The 15,567-nt window shown below is 33.1% G+C and overlaps 1 protein-coding gene across 1 annotated transcript; it reads right to left on the reverse strand.

Moving 5' to 3' along the window:
- Window positions 1-8,017: 8,017 nt before the first annotated feature.
- Window positions 8,018-9,506, reverse strand: Phum_PHUM577970 (uncharacterized protein; the record flags this gene model as incomplete). Its single annotated transcript, XM_002432199.1, has 5 exons — window positions 8,018-8,227; window positions 8,315-8,486; window positions 8,582-8,776; window positions 8,872-9,416; window positions 9,492-9,506. 5 exons carry the CDS (start codon window positions 9,504-9,506, stop codon window positions 8,018-8,020), a joined length of 1,137 nt encoding a protein of 378 aa, XP_002432244.1.
- Window positions 9,507-15,567: the final 6,061 nt, after the last annotated feature.

The raw sequence follows: 15,567 nt of genomic DNA on the forward strand, positions 1-15,567 counted from the left end.
CATGTTTGGTTATATCATTCATTTATTCCCATAAAAGAAAAACTTTAAAGAAATTTTTATACAAATTGGGTTATGCAACTGACAATACGCGAAACCCGACAAATTGCATAACTCAAAAAAGTAAGGCGCACGGAAAAAATCGAAAAAATTCAAAAATCCTTAAAAATTTTGGTTATGCAACCTGCAATACGCGAGAACACGACAAATTGCATAACTCACAAAAGTAAGGAGAACGAAAAAAAATCACGAAAAATGAGTGAAAAATTGGTTCCGAGTATCAGTAAAACATAATATTTAGGAGGTCTCAATTTTTCGTTAGTTTCGTTTCGCTTCAACGCCTTGCATTTAGAGTATATGCAATTTTCAGTACAATTTTTAACCAATGGCGTGCTTTGTATACATAATGAGAAAATAATGGCGCTCGCCATTCTTACTCGTGATTGGTCAGAAAAAAAAATACCATATTTTTCATGTTTAACTTATGTATAAATAGGAATAAAATTTAAATTATGAAATAACTATATTTTAAAGCAAAATTTTGTACATGTGTTTATTTAATATGACCAAGGATGGAGAAACGAAGTTAAAATAAAAAAAAATAATAATAATAAGGATAATAAATAAATTTTATTTAATTTTTATTTATTTATTTATTATTATTATTATTATTATGTAAAAATATTTATTCGTGGCCGTATTATAAAAGCATGTTCGGTTGTTCATCTCGTTGTATGTTATGTTCGGTTCGTTCTTTATATTATAAGTCGCAAATTAATATTAAAATTAATTTACAGTTTATTTCTTGTGACGTGTTAAATGCTTAGCATAGACTTTTTCACAAAATAAAAGTAAAGGTTATTTTAACTCGCGAACAAACACTTAAAAACTATCACTCAACCAAAACTAAACGGATAAGAATTCAATATAACAAAACGAAGAATCAAAAGAACGCGTGCAAAGCTGTGAAGCTTCCTTTTATAACCTCGGTTTTTCATTAGTCAATTGTTTCGAATGTCCAACAATCTAAACAAGCAAATACTTGCAAATAAAACAAAAGAAAGAGTTTCTAGAAGCTTCACTTCTAAAGAAGAACAATTTGAGTTCATCGTTAGTCTTTTGTTTATAAAAAAATTGAAAAATGTGAACATTGTGTACGGGATCATAACAAAATATATACATATATAATTACAAGGCCAAAAGTGTATTCTATTACTGGAACAGCTAATGTGCCAATGGAGTTTAATTTATTTCTTCCATTCAGTTCCGACTGTAATATAAGCCTTAATCTTTTAAAATATTCTTTCTTTAATCGAGGTTTAATTTCTTTGTTCAATCCCCAGATATTTGTATGTTGATCCATCCTTTACCAGAATCAATTCCAGTTCAAAAAGAAAAATCATCCTCTAGAGATTCATCTAAAGAAAAGGCTAAAGAAGCACCATTTCTTCCTAAGAATAAAAATAAGAAAAAAGGTCCCAAAGCAAAAGAAGTGAAAGCAGAAGAAAAAGAAAGATCATCATCTCTACAGAATTCAAAACTTAAAAATAATCCTAAAGCTGAAATTCAAAAGGAAACAAAAATTTCAACTAAAAATGTAGGAGCCATTGGAAAAATTCACAAGGATAATTTTGAAAAGCATACTAAAAAGCGGAAATGGAGTTCCAGTACCAAGAAATCTAGGAAGAAAGCATCCATTTTTATGTCAACTGATTTTCACGAAAAGACTATTCCTGAAGTAAAGCTACTTTTACTGAGTAAAGTTCACCTATCGTCTAATGAAAAAGAGAAGATTCAAACCAGTCAAAAATTAGCAAGAACAAATCCAATTAAAAATAAAATAAGAGTCAATGAAAAACTTAGTCCTGAATTTAAGGATCCATACGAGGTCAAGAAAATATCTGGCAAAAATGTTTTATTAAAAATCCGTAACAAGGAAGTTACTTATCACAAAACCGTGTTCTGAGTAGTTGATCTAAAAAGAAAGAAATTCAAAATAATAATAATTTAATCCTTTTATTTTTCCCCATACAGCTAATCATCATTTATTTAATTATTAATCCATTTATTCTTTTTCTATATTTCCTATATAAAATTTTTGTATTTTTCAGAACTTATGTCAATTTTGTTTCGAATTTCATGTCTCTTGATTTTATTCTTTTATCTTTACTCTTTATGAAACATTGTTCACTAACGAGTATTGCCTAGGAAAGGTTCTACTACTTGCAGCTATAAAGCTTAAAATTATGTTCCTGATGAGAAGCCAATGTGAAAAGATACAACAGTCTACCATACAGAAGACATAGCACCTACTACTACTCAAGGAGTCTTAACCTGGACGGAACTATCCAAAAAACCGACATAGGAAGCTGTCAAATCCGAACAAGAGGAGAAAACAAATTCTTTTTCAAATAATTGTTTTCCGTCTTAAGGGGGGAGGTGTTATGATCCCGTACTCAATGTTCACATTTTTCAATTTTTTATAAACAAAAGACTGGCGATGAACTCAAATTGTTCTTCTTTAGAAGTGAAGCTTCTAGAAACTCTTTCTTTTGCAAGTGTTTGCTTGTTTGCATTGTTGAACATTCTAAACAATTGACTAGCTAAAGACCGAAGTTATAAAGGGAAGCTACACAGCTTTGCACGTGTTCTTTTGATTTTTAGTCTTGCTAATTTAAGTTCTTATCCATTAATATTAATTTTGTTATAGTGATAGTTTTAAGTGCTTGTTCGTAACTTATAATATAAAGAAACGAACCGAACATAACAATATATACATATATAATTACAAGGCCAAAAGTGTATTCTATTACTGGAACAGCTAATGTGCCAATGGAGTTTAACTTATTTCTTCCATTCAGTTCCGACTGTAATATAAGCCTTAATCTTTTAAAATATTCTTTCTTTAATCGAAGTTTAATTTCTTTGTTGGCTACCCCAAAATTTTCTTCAATCCCCTGATATTTGTATGTTGATCCAGGGCCAGTTCTTTAATAAGTTCTTCTTCAGAGTCTTCTATATTTTCCTTCCATTTTAACTTTCCACTGACAATATTAACTTTTGCACATTTTTCCAAACCAAATTTCAAGTTGATGTCAGAGGAAAAAGTTTGAACCATCCTTAGCATTTTATTTAACTCCTCTTCATTTTTTGCATAAATTTTTAAGTCATCCATATACAGCATATGGGTGATTTTCCTGCTTCCGGTACCAACTCATATCCTTCAGTCGCAGGAGTATAACTACCATTTCAGCCTCAACCTCAACCCTTCTCTCACAGCCGAAATCATCAGATCCGAACTCGCAAAGGTGAGAGCAGATTCCCCTCCGGCATAGGCTGTTGCAGAGATCTGCTCAACCCAATTGGGATACTCCCCTCAACCATGTGGGAGGCATTCCTGAGGTATCATAATTACACATGTACATATACATACATAATTTAATACAGTATTCATGTTAAAGTGAATTCATGTTCAGATAAATGAGAAACATTTGATCTTTCTGCGACTATCCTACGATAATCCCAACAGTGAAAATTTCTTTCGTCTAATTGAAGATATTTTGTGCAAAGGTTTAATTCTTTGTTCCAATCAGGTTTGGGAAATTGTCCAATATTCATATTCTAAGATGCCAACTACCATAGGATTTTGGATTTACTCTCAGGCACTGTTCTGTCAATTGTAAATCTTTTTCCAATAGTTTTTGATAACTTTCCAAATCCTCGTCGTTTTTCAACGACAAAAATATTTCTCTTCTATAATTCCATAATGTTATTATATCCGTATTTCCTGTTAATAAATTACCAGTGAGATTTAAACCTTCTTCGAAGAACGTTTTTCTGAATGAATTTTTTAATGAATATTTGATTCATTATTTTATTAAAATTCTATTGCCTTTTTCTGTTTCTCTTGCCTTGCGATTTCTTTTTGTTCTTCTGTCGTTCTTATTTTGACTCTCCCGTGCATTTTGTAATTTCTTTAAAAACAAATTTTACGATTTTTATTTGAAATTATTACAGGAAAAATAACTCACAATGGGAAATAGTAAAAATAATAGTAATATATGTAAACAACCATAGACATCAATTTAAACTTAATTATATCGATGGTAAATAAAGTGTCATTAGAAAAATGTATTTCACTTTAACGTGGAACTTATAAAAATATGGAAGCTTTTAACGTAGCCAATACGTAAATATTTTCGTTAAATAATTTGTTTTATGTAAATTATTGGGTTGGCCAGTAAGTAACTTCGCATTTACTAATATATATATATATATATATATATATATATATATATTATTCATCAAGTTAACATACAAATAATAAAAGTGAGAATACAATAAAAAAAAAACAGCGTTAACAGTTAATATTACAATTACATAACGTTAAATAACAAAAACAAAAATAAAAAATAAAAATAAACATTACATACAAAAATGATAGAACTTTTCTTTTTTTTCTTCTTAATACCATAACGTTATATATATATATATATATACATATATTCAAAATAATAATAACAATAATAATGATAATAGAAAATTATTAATTAATTCAAACTTTTAATAATATTAATAATAATAAAAGTTTTCATATTAGCGTATTGTTTCGATATTTAAATAATTTTAAAAAAAAAAAAAAAAAAAAAAAAACGAGGTTTAAAAATAAATAAAAAAACTTTTAAAAATAAAATACGAAAAAAATAAAAATAATAATATTCAAATATTTTTTTTTAAATCTCGTTTTTTTTCATCATCATTATTATTATCATTCATTTATGAGTATATATATATATATATATATATATATATAGATACTTTAGTTGATATTATTATTATTATTAACAATTTCAAAAAGCTTATTATGATTAATCGAAAAAAACCAGCATTTTATCAAACAAACGATAACAATAATAATATTATATATATATAATACAATAATAATATATATATATCTATATATATATATTATCTATAAGATATATATATATATATATATATATCTTTTCCGTTTTTTTTTTTTAGTAAAAATATATTACTTACGTTTTATTAATTTTTTTCGTATGCATTTACTACTCCCCTGCCTCCCTCTACTTCATTTTTTTTTTGTGATAATAACCGCCGAAAGCGAAACATGAAAAATAAAATAGAAAAACTTTTGGATTCCGCGCGCGACGACGTTCGATGCGTTCTGGCGTTCGATCCGTGTGACAACCTAACGAAAAAATTTACAAATTTATGTATATAAATACGAACACGTTCCCGTTTTTTTTTCCCTCCCGGTTTTTCCGACCTTTTTCTCTTTTTTATGCTCTAGCTAACGATTTCCCCCAATTCTTCTTCACCTTTCATTTATATTTTATTACCGAAAAGCGGTAAAAGCGTTCGTTCGGTTAGTGGCGATGACACTTTTCCGATAATAAGAAAAATAATTCTAGAAATTTCTGACTGAAATGGTGATTATGATTACGATGCTCTTTTCTTTTTAAAATTACTTTCAAGTTCTGGAAATACAATGACGGTGAGTACAACAGCCCGAGAATGATGATAATAATAATATTTACGAATTTAAGAGAGCTCACGTGAGGAGAGAGAGAGAGAGAAAACATTATTTCATATTTGCGAAATCCTAACGCTCGGTGTTTTACGGTAGTTTCAAATGGGGGGTAAAGCCCACAGAGTGCACGTCCTGTCGGCGCTCGTGCTCAAAAATGAAAATTTTGTCGGATGCCACCTTCCGGAAATAACTTTGTCTTGGTGATGAGCGACGACGATGCTGGGAAGCGGCAACGTCAAATCCACTGGAGACAAAAAAAAACCGATTAATGACGTCATCATTCATCATTATTGTCACGACGTTATTAATAATAATACCTTCCTTGTAAATCCGTCAAGACGAGTTTGTTATCGTATTCTCCGGTCAAGAGGTAATAAGCGCTCGGTGAAAACCTTATCGATCTTATGTCTGACGAATGAGGTTTGACACATTGAACGTTTCTACCCTCGCGAATGTCGTACAAAACGCACGAGGAATCTTTGTGTCCGGATACCAACGCAAACGGCAGCAATAGTGAGCCCTGTAATTGTAGTAAAAACAAAAATTAATTAATTTTCCGGTTGTAGATTTATGTATTCATCAAAACAACGAACGCCGGAAATGCGTTCTTTACTGTATCTTACCAACCCCAAGGGGTAAAAAAAAAGTAAGACTCGGTATTTTTCTATCAGGATTCATCATCATCCAACTCCGAAAAAACGGGGATGCGAGCGGAAGGACGGCGGGAAGATCCTCTTGCGCGGGGTCGACTCGTCATCCTCGGGGGGTGGTTCGCATGCTTAAAGACGGTGCGTGCGATTCATTCCAACGGCTGAAAGAAGATGCGAACAAAGATGAAGATCGGGACGACGACGGCTCCGACGATGACGACGACGTCGGAATCCGCACCGGTTGGATTCTCGCTCTTCGAACTGCAAGAGCCAATCGTACGGCGGCAGGGGCGAAACGCGGACGGACTGAGGGGGATGTTTCGTCGGCCCGACAATCTCGGAACTTCTCACTGCCTCCGAAAGCTCACTTCGTCTCTGTGGAGGAGGCGGGAACGACGTGGCAGGTCGGTACCGTCTCCCGAGACACGAGGGAGGTAAGGATTCGTCCCGGTACTCCGAGTCGGGCTCCGGATCTCTTTCAGGATTACGTCGGGGGGAGATTCGTCCCGGCTTCGGTGCGTCGGCGTACTTCGCAGCGATCGGAGTCTGGCAAACTTCGGTCGTAGCGGAGTCGTCGGGGGGGGGATTAATGTTTCTGATTTTCAGGTTCATGTCTTCGATCTTTCTCCCGGAGTGATAGCAGTGGCAGGGGCGCGCAAATGAAGAGATCGGGCGAGCCGGCCGGGAGTGGTTAGGCCGTCCGGGTCGTTCGGTCCCGGAAGCTCGCGTCTCCTGTGACGGAGGCGGGAACGACGTGGCAGGTCACGACCGTCCCCCGAGGCACGAGGGGGAAAGGATTCGTCCCGGTACTCCGAGTCGGGCTCCAGACCTCTTATTCGATTCTGTCGGAGAGAGATTTGTCTTGGCTTCGATGCGTTGGCGATTCTTCACGGCGGCCTGGGGTCGTGGCTGACTCTGGGGGTGTCTGGAGGTCGTCGGGGAGGAAATGGGGATTAATGTTTATCTGTTTCAGGTGCGGATCTTCGGGCTCTTCCAACATGGTAGCGGCGAGAACGCGAGGCGGAAGGAGTCGCGCCCCGTTCGGGTCTGGAAGTTTCGCGGGTCCTGCGACGGATGCGGGAGCGACGTGGCAGGTCGCGACCGTCTCTGTAATGGTAATTCCGGAAGAAGAAGAACTATTCTTCGGACGGTGAGAGTGAGGGCACGGCGGCGACGAGCGAAAACACACTTCTTTTCTAACATTTCTTCTCGAGGGTCGGCGACTCCGGTCGATCGGTCTGCCTTTTCTATTCCCCATACCGTTGGCAACTTAGACTGGAGGAATTAATCTTATGAAAAACAACAGTGGCTGCAGTGAAGAAAGTTAACGGTTTCCGGTGTTTTTTGGAATTATTTATAAAATAAATAAATAAATAAATACAAACAATAATAATTTTTTTTTTTTATTAAAATTTTTTTTTTTTTTTTTTTTAAAAAAAACTTTGGTTTTTTTTTCTTTTTTTTTTTTTAAACGTGATATCGATCGATCGAAGTTTTCCAAAACCGTTTTTTGGCATTGTAATTAACAAATGGGCATTCGTTGGTTTGTTTGCTTGCACCAATTTTCAAAATACCTAAAAAATAAAAAAACAAAATAATAATAAGAAATTTCTCTCAAAAACAACAACCGAAAGTCATAAAAATTTACCTTTTTTCATTAAGTATATCATCCGGTCGTTAGTACATCATCATAGCAAATATATCGGTTTTTTTTTTTTTTTTGTTTTGTTTAAAACATTCACATTAATCACAAGTAAAAAAAAAAAAAAAATTTAATAATAATAATAATAATAATAATAATAATATCGATTGACTAGACGTTTAAATCAGCCATCATACGTCGAAAATCAGCTAAAGTGTCGTAATCGGGATCCGAATCGGTATCGGGAAAATCCCGATTCGAATCAGTCTGCGTAAAACTTGCATTGAATCGACTAAGAGACAAAGGACACGGTAATAGTTCAGGCATGACAGAATGATGTGTTATCAAAGCGGTCAAAGTCGTGAATTCCTTTGTGAAACCCTAAAAACAAAAACGAATCGGTTATGGTTAGGGCAAAAGACGACCGATAACAACGGTTGATAAGAAGAACCTCCTCCTCCTCCTCACCTTGATTTTATAACCCTTCATAGTTCTCATTATCAAATAATGAGCTATACCGGATGGTTGAAAATCTCTAGGCACTCTAAGTGATAACGCGTAGCATCCTGGTTTGCTGGTACTTTCTCTAACCATGAAAGCACCAACCGGTTCCTGTCCTAATACTTCTAACGTTATCTCCCTAAAAAAAAAAAAAAAATTGTTTTTTATCAAAACGGAAATTAACACCCGCCGCGCACACACCCGGCACGCCCCCCACCGCACGCACACACTCACCTTGGTATACCGGCTTGAAACCACGGAGCCGCCCTTAATTCACCTTCCTCGGCTTTACCCGTAAGACTATCGATTCTTTCGGGTGGAGGTGGTGGTGGTCGTATGGTACCCGTCGGTGGACATGAACCGGAACTACTCGAACTTATTTGCGATATCCTTTTAGATTTGTTTTCATTTTCGAAATTTTGAAATAATCTGCAAATGGTACAGTAAATGTATATATATATTAAAATCATTCAACGGAAACGGAAGTCACGTGACACGTGAAAAAAAAAAAACTCTTAACTCACTTGTTCGCATCGTTGTTATCTATTTGCTTTGTCGTCTGCTGCAAAATTTTTTTATTAAATTCAGTTTCGGTTACGGCTTCGTTAACGTAACCGCCCGACAGCGGTCTGCCGTGAACGGGAGATGTTGTCGTTCCGATGACGGGAGTGACTAGAGGCCGACTATCTTCCGTTCGTTCGTTATTCGTTAAACCTAATGCTAAACGTTTTATGAGGGGAGGTTTTTCCGAGAGTCTCTTATACGAATTTAAATCCGTCGGAGAATTACTTTCTTCGCTTGTCGGAGTGCTTTGATTCGACGAGGGTTCGTAAACGGCTTTCAAACCGGGTATGGATTTGGGGGGATCCTTACCCCCGGATAACCTAATCGACGGAGGATGATCTTGAATTTTAACGTTCATTTCGATGGTCGATGATATGTTTTTTTGCCAACCGGATGAATCTTGGAGTTGGGATGCGATTACCTCTTGAAAAGTTGGCTGACGTTGAAGTTGTGCCGCATAAGCCATTCTAAAAGCATTACCAACTATTGAATTTAATTCTTCGGCCTGGAAAAAAAAAAAAAAAAATTATTTTAATGCGAAAAAGAAAAAAGAAAAAAAAAAAAGAAGGAAGGAACGAACGAAAAGATGAATCATCTCGTGGACAAAAGAAGAAGAACAACAACAACAAGAAATTGGTGGAGGAGTGCCAGAAGAATTGATGATGATGATGATGATGATGATGATGTTGGTATTTGTGGAATGCGGTTGTCTTTCTTATGTTTATACGCCACTACTCTCAGGTACTAAACTAAAATACCTGAGGAAATTGACTCCGTTTTATTTTTTTAAAATTTTCTGTGCTTTACTCGCACGTAAATTCGAACGTTTTTATTGATTAATTGTTTCGGGGGGAAGCGGAGGAGGCGGGAGTGGAAGGCGGCGGGGAGAAGGGGGAAGGGAAGATGCACGGGGTTAAGATACGGTCCTGATTACGTTTTATCACGATTAATAATTTTTCTCTTTACTTTTTTTTTTTTCGCACACACACAGGAATAATTTTTTTTTTTTTTTTTTATCGTGGCACGTAGGGCACCATTGTTTGATAGTTATTCTTATCGGATTTTTAAAAAACGTCGTGGAATTAAACTAATAAATTTTATCGTCGCCATAATAAAATAAAATTAAATTTGACAGAAAGGTCGTAGTGATGGTGATGGTGGTGGCGGAACAATATCGGCGGGGTAAAAAAAAAAGGTAGAATTATGTTTTTTTTTTTTTTTTTTTCAGGTAGCAGGATTCAATCGGTAGTCGATCGTGTAATTAGTAGAGATGAAATCAAAATTAGTCGATTTAAAATTCCCCTTGGGGAATTTAAAGGCACGCGAGTTATAAATTTATATATATATATAAAATTCTGATAACTTTTATTTATCATAACCTTTTATAAAAATATAAAAAAATTTTTTTCAAAAACTTTTCTTTTCAAAAAAATCAGGTACGACATTTTATGCTGCCTGAAAAAAGAAAGACAGAAAGAGAGAGAGAGAGAGAGAAAACGTGACAATAAATAAAATTTTGTTTTAAAGTTTGATTGTAAATTAAAAAAAATTTTTTTTTTGTTTCGATACGTTACGCAAAAGAAACATTCTTTTTACCATTATTATTATTTACTACAATTCTATTGACACGTCGAGCAGAACGGGGCATAAATCGAAATTTAAAAAATTTATATATATCGACTATATCATCGAACAAAGAAAAAAATAAAAAAAAAAAATTTTTTTTTCCTTTTTCTTTCTTTTCGAGTGCGGGGGTTCACCCTCGAGAGAAAAACTAAAAAGCAGAAGAAAAAGGAAAAATATGAGGAAGAGAGCACAACAACAACAATAAACAACACAAAAGTTTTTCTTTTTAAAAAGGATCGAACGAAGGGAGTCAATTGAAAAAAGAGAGAAAAAAACTTTTTAACAATGAAAAAATAATGAACAGGATTGCCAAAATAAAAAAGAAAAAAATATTCTTTTAATAAACTTTATTTTCATTATTATTATTATTATTTCGAGTATATCGAATAGAATGGTTTTTTCTCTCTCTCTCACTCACTCTTTTTCTTTCTTATAAGTGGATAATACAAAAAGAATCGGGTGGTTATGTTGATGGTGATGTTGGTGGCGGTGGTGGTGCTATGAAAATCAATGATAATAATAATAATAATAATAATATTGGCACAATCATTGTTTTTCCAGCACCTGGAAAAATACTCCCTTTTCACAAGACAAAAAAAAAAATTTTTTTTCTTTTTTTAAATTCTTCGAAAAAAAAAAAAAAAGAATCGAGTTATGAATGGAATCCAACCGACCAGAACGAAAAGTCGAAGAACTTTAGTTATTTAATAATAATAATAATAATAATAATATATGAAGGGATCCTTCTCTCTCTCTCTCTTTCCATCGTTTCGGCCCACTCACCGCCTGCTCGAAAATTTTTTTTTTTTTTGAAAATATTTTTATTTAATATTCGTCGTCGTCGTTATTGTCGTCATTTCGTGGGAAGTTATGAAAAACGATAGAAAACTCTTTTTGGAAAAAAAAAAAACAATTTATTTATAATTAAATTGATTTTTTGTCGTGGCATTAACGATTTCGAGGAAAAGAGAGAGAGAGAGAGACAAAAAATAAATTTAAAAAAAAATTCATTTTACAAAAATTAAACTTTTCTTTTTTTTTCTATTTACACGTTTATTGAGTTCTTTTTTTTTTTTAATCGTGAAACTATAAATGTTACAAAACGTGGAAGTAGAAGAGAAGAGAAGAGGAAAAAAAACTCCAAGTTCAAAAACCCAAAAAGGAAATAATAATAATAAAAAACGGTTAAAAAATAAATTAAGAGAGAGAGAGAGAGAGAAGCGGTCGCAATAAGTCAGAAAAAACTTTCTTTTTTTTTTATTTTTACTTTGCCCCCCCTCCCTGCCCTTCAACCTCTTTTCCTTTTCTCTCCCCCTCTCCCTTCCTCTCCCTCTTCCTCTCTCCTTTCTACCATCCACTCAATCCTCACAATCTCCTGAGCACGCTGACATTTAACAGATTTTTAACCATATATTTTCCTATTATTATTATTATTATTATTATTATTATTAATGACTTTTGTTAAACATTCAACAACAGTCGAAAACTATGATGATGATGATGATGATGATGAAAAACGAAAAATTTTTTTTCTAAAAAATTCCCACAAAAAAAAAAAAATTTGCTGGAGGATATCATTGCAACTGTAAGAAGATCACCCTGACGTCAAGGTTGTTAAACGCATGAAAAAAAAAAAACAAATTTTTTTTAATCAGCTTTCACATTTTACCAACTTTACAAAATAAAAAATAAAAAAAAGTTTAAAGTTCAATCGTAAAAAAAAAAAAAAAACTGTGACCGATATTCGTCGTCGTAAAAAAATTCATATTAAAAAAAAAATGAATGAAATTTTCTTTCTAAAAATATTTTTAAACGACCTTTGACCTCGAGAGAAAAAAGAATGATGACGATGACGATGATGATTTGTCAATGGGGCAACAAAATGACGATGTGACGACGCGTACCTGACCGAATAAAAAAAAAAACCTACGCGGCATTTTTAATAATATATATGGAAAAAGACCTTCTCGTTCACGGTGGACATGTTTTCTTTTTTGTTTATTCGTTTGTATGTTTGATAATTCAATCCTTTCCGTACCTGAATCTTGAATATTTTGTTGTTGTTGTTGGCGGCGGCGGCGGCGGTGGCGATGGTGTTTGTTTTAAACAATACACGTCGTCCTTCGTCTTTAATAATCAAGAGTATCGCACACGCACACAAACAAACAAACGAACACGATGATAGAATAAGGTATTTAATTATTAAAAACAAAAAAATTTTGTTGACCTATTGACCTTTAAACAACCTGTTTATTTTATTTTTGATTTTTTGAAAATTTTTAAAAATTGTCTGATTTACGAAGATACGAAGAGATGGACGAGAATGTCAACAACTGGTCGACTGGAACCATTTCCTCGTTTTTAACATTTTTTTTCCCATCGTGACGTAATTAATTTAGACAGTTCTAGCCGTCAAATCGAAAATCAAAATCGATATTACGATAACGATTGGTTTGTTTGTTTGTTTGCGTTTGTTGTTTATCCAAAAATTCATCGGATTCCATCATCGCATTCGCTCTCCAATTGCCATTCCTCTTGTCACATTTTACAAATTTTTTTTTTTTTTTCGTAAGCTACCGTCAAACCGGAAACCAAATCATCATCATTATTATTATCATCATCATCACTTCAAAACTCTCCCCCTCCCACCACCCCGTTTTTTTTTTTTTTAATTACGACAATGAGTAAACACATTTTTTCCCCCCTTGAATTAAAAAAAAAAAAAAAAAAAGCAGACGACGACGACGACAAGTCTTATTTAAAAAATTTTAATTTTTTTGTTACGCTTCGTAACAACAACAACAACAACAACAACAACCGAAACAAATACAACCACAATAACATTTCCCGTAATTCATTTTTGATTGATGTTGTAAGTACAAAAAAAAAAGAAAAAAAAGAAGAAAAAAAAATTTTTTTTTCTTTGTGCGTTGGTTTGAACGATGACGTCGTCGTCGTCGTCGTCGACGACGTCAACGTGAGGGTGACCAACACAAAAAAAAAAAATGAAAGAACTTCATTAAAAATAAATAAATAAAAAAAGGGAAGGAAGGAAGGAAGAAGCCATATTGAAATAATATAATCCGTATGAAATCGTCGATGATAAAATTGTCATATGGGGAGAAAAAACACATTTTGGTTGTGGGCAATCGATCAGGTTTCCCCATTGTGGGCATTTAAATTTTTAAAGGACACACACACACACAAATTTTAAACATCATCAGTACCGTATCAAGTTAAATTAACGATAAATATAACGAGATTTAATGTATAAAATTACGCGTGGGAATAGATTTAATAATAAAAATCAATTTATCGATCGTTAATTCCGTCAAATTTTTTTTTTTCAGCGGTTGTTTACCTAAGAAAAAAAAAAAAATTGCCCAAAAATTTTGACCAGAATAAAAAAAAAAAAATTCGATTCGTGACGTAACTAGGGACCCTAAAAAAAAAAAAAAAAAAACCGTTTTTCACGGTTATTCTGTAATTTGAACATTCGTTTTATGGTATGGCATTAAAAGTTTTGAATTTCCGATCTCCCCTTTCCACTCCTCACCCTCTCCCACTCCCTCTCTTTCCTCTTTACGGTTTTAATGATACCTTATAAAACATCATCGCTACTAGTATGGCTTCCGAATTTTTTTTTTTTTCTTTTTTTTTTTTTTTTGCCTTTGGAACTAAACTACAAAAATTTCAGGAATCGTTAAAGAGAGAGAGAGAGAGAGAGAGTTCACGTTAAAAAAAAAAAATAACTAAAAAGTTTAATCAGTTAAATGACACGTTTTAGTAGTATAATTTTAATAAAAAAAATTCAACTAAAACTACGACTACAACTCAAAAAAAAATATTTAAAATAATTTCGTTTCCGGTTGTTCGATTCGATTTTTTTTATTTTTTTCGTTTTGCCTCATCTAATTCTATATGAGTATATTTCCAAAACAAATTCTCTCTCTCTCTTTTTTTTTTATTAATTCGAATAAAACGATCGAGATAGGAATGGATTCGTCGTTCGTGGCATTAGACTCGTTAAAAAAAAAACTTAATGTTTTCTTTTCCGTTTTTTCTCTCTCTCTCTCCCTCTATCTCTCTTTTCTTAATAGTTTGCGTGTGAGAGTTTAAAAAAAATATATGAGAAGAGGAAGTGAGAGAGAGAGAGAGAGAGAGAGGAAGAAGAAACTTCGGTGGTAATAAAATATTTAGCGAAAAAAAACCCGTTAAAATCGCCATTTTTTTCTTTTTTATTTATTTTTAATACGTTTGGTAAAAAATTTTAAACGTTTTCGATTTGAACTCTTCCGTTTCGTTTCAGAATCGAAAAAAAAAAACATAAGTTAAAAAAAAAAAACGTGTAACGATCCACGAACTTCGTGGTGGTTTTTTTTTTTTTTTTGGTGGAAGATGAATGAATAACGATTTCGTGTAATTAGCAAAAAAAAAAAGAAAAAAAAAATTCGCTTCGAAAATATATGATTGGCGGATGAGGTGAGAAAAGAGTAGACGGGGGGTGGTGAGGGTGGAATGAATGACTTAAGGTAACAACCGACACTTTGGCGGTTTCTTTCTTTCTTCTTCCACTTTGTAAATTTTTTGTTAAAAAAAAAAATTATTTTTTTTTCGAAAAAAAACAAACACGATGCAAACATACAAACGATTTTACACCTTTTTTTATTCCATCCTTTGTGTGTGTGTATGTAATTTATCTTCTGCCACGTTTTTTTAAATTAAAAATAAATTTTTTTTTTTTTAAAAAACATTTTTTAACCGCCATTTTTTTAAAAAAATATTAATAATAAATTACGTTAACGAAAAAAAAAAAAATCGAAATTTAAATTGAAAAGAATTAAAAAAAAATAGGAGGAAGTGGAAAAGCGTGGGAAGGGGTAGGAGGGAGGGCAGGGCCTAACGAAACAATTGAAAAACTCAACCGTAACGCAAGAACAACAACAACAATAAAAACAATCAAACCAAACAACAGTCATCCAACATAAAAACAATGTTTTTTTTCTTTCGTCACTTTATTATCATCATCA

This window comes from Pediculus humanus, genomic scaffold (assembly GCF_000006295.1).
Source record: "Pediculus humanus corporis 1103172108307 genomic scaffold, whole genome shotgun sequence".
NCBI classification, from domain to species: Eukaryota; Metazoa; Arthropoda; class Insecta; order Psocodea; family Pediculidae; genus Pediculus; species Pediculus humanus.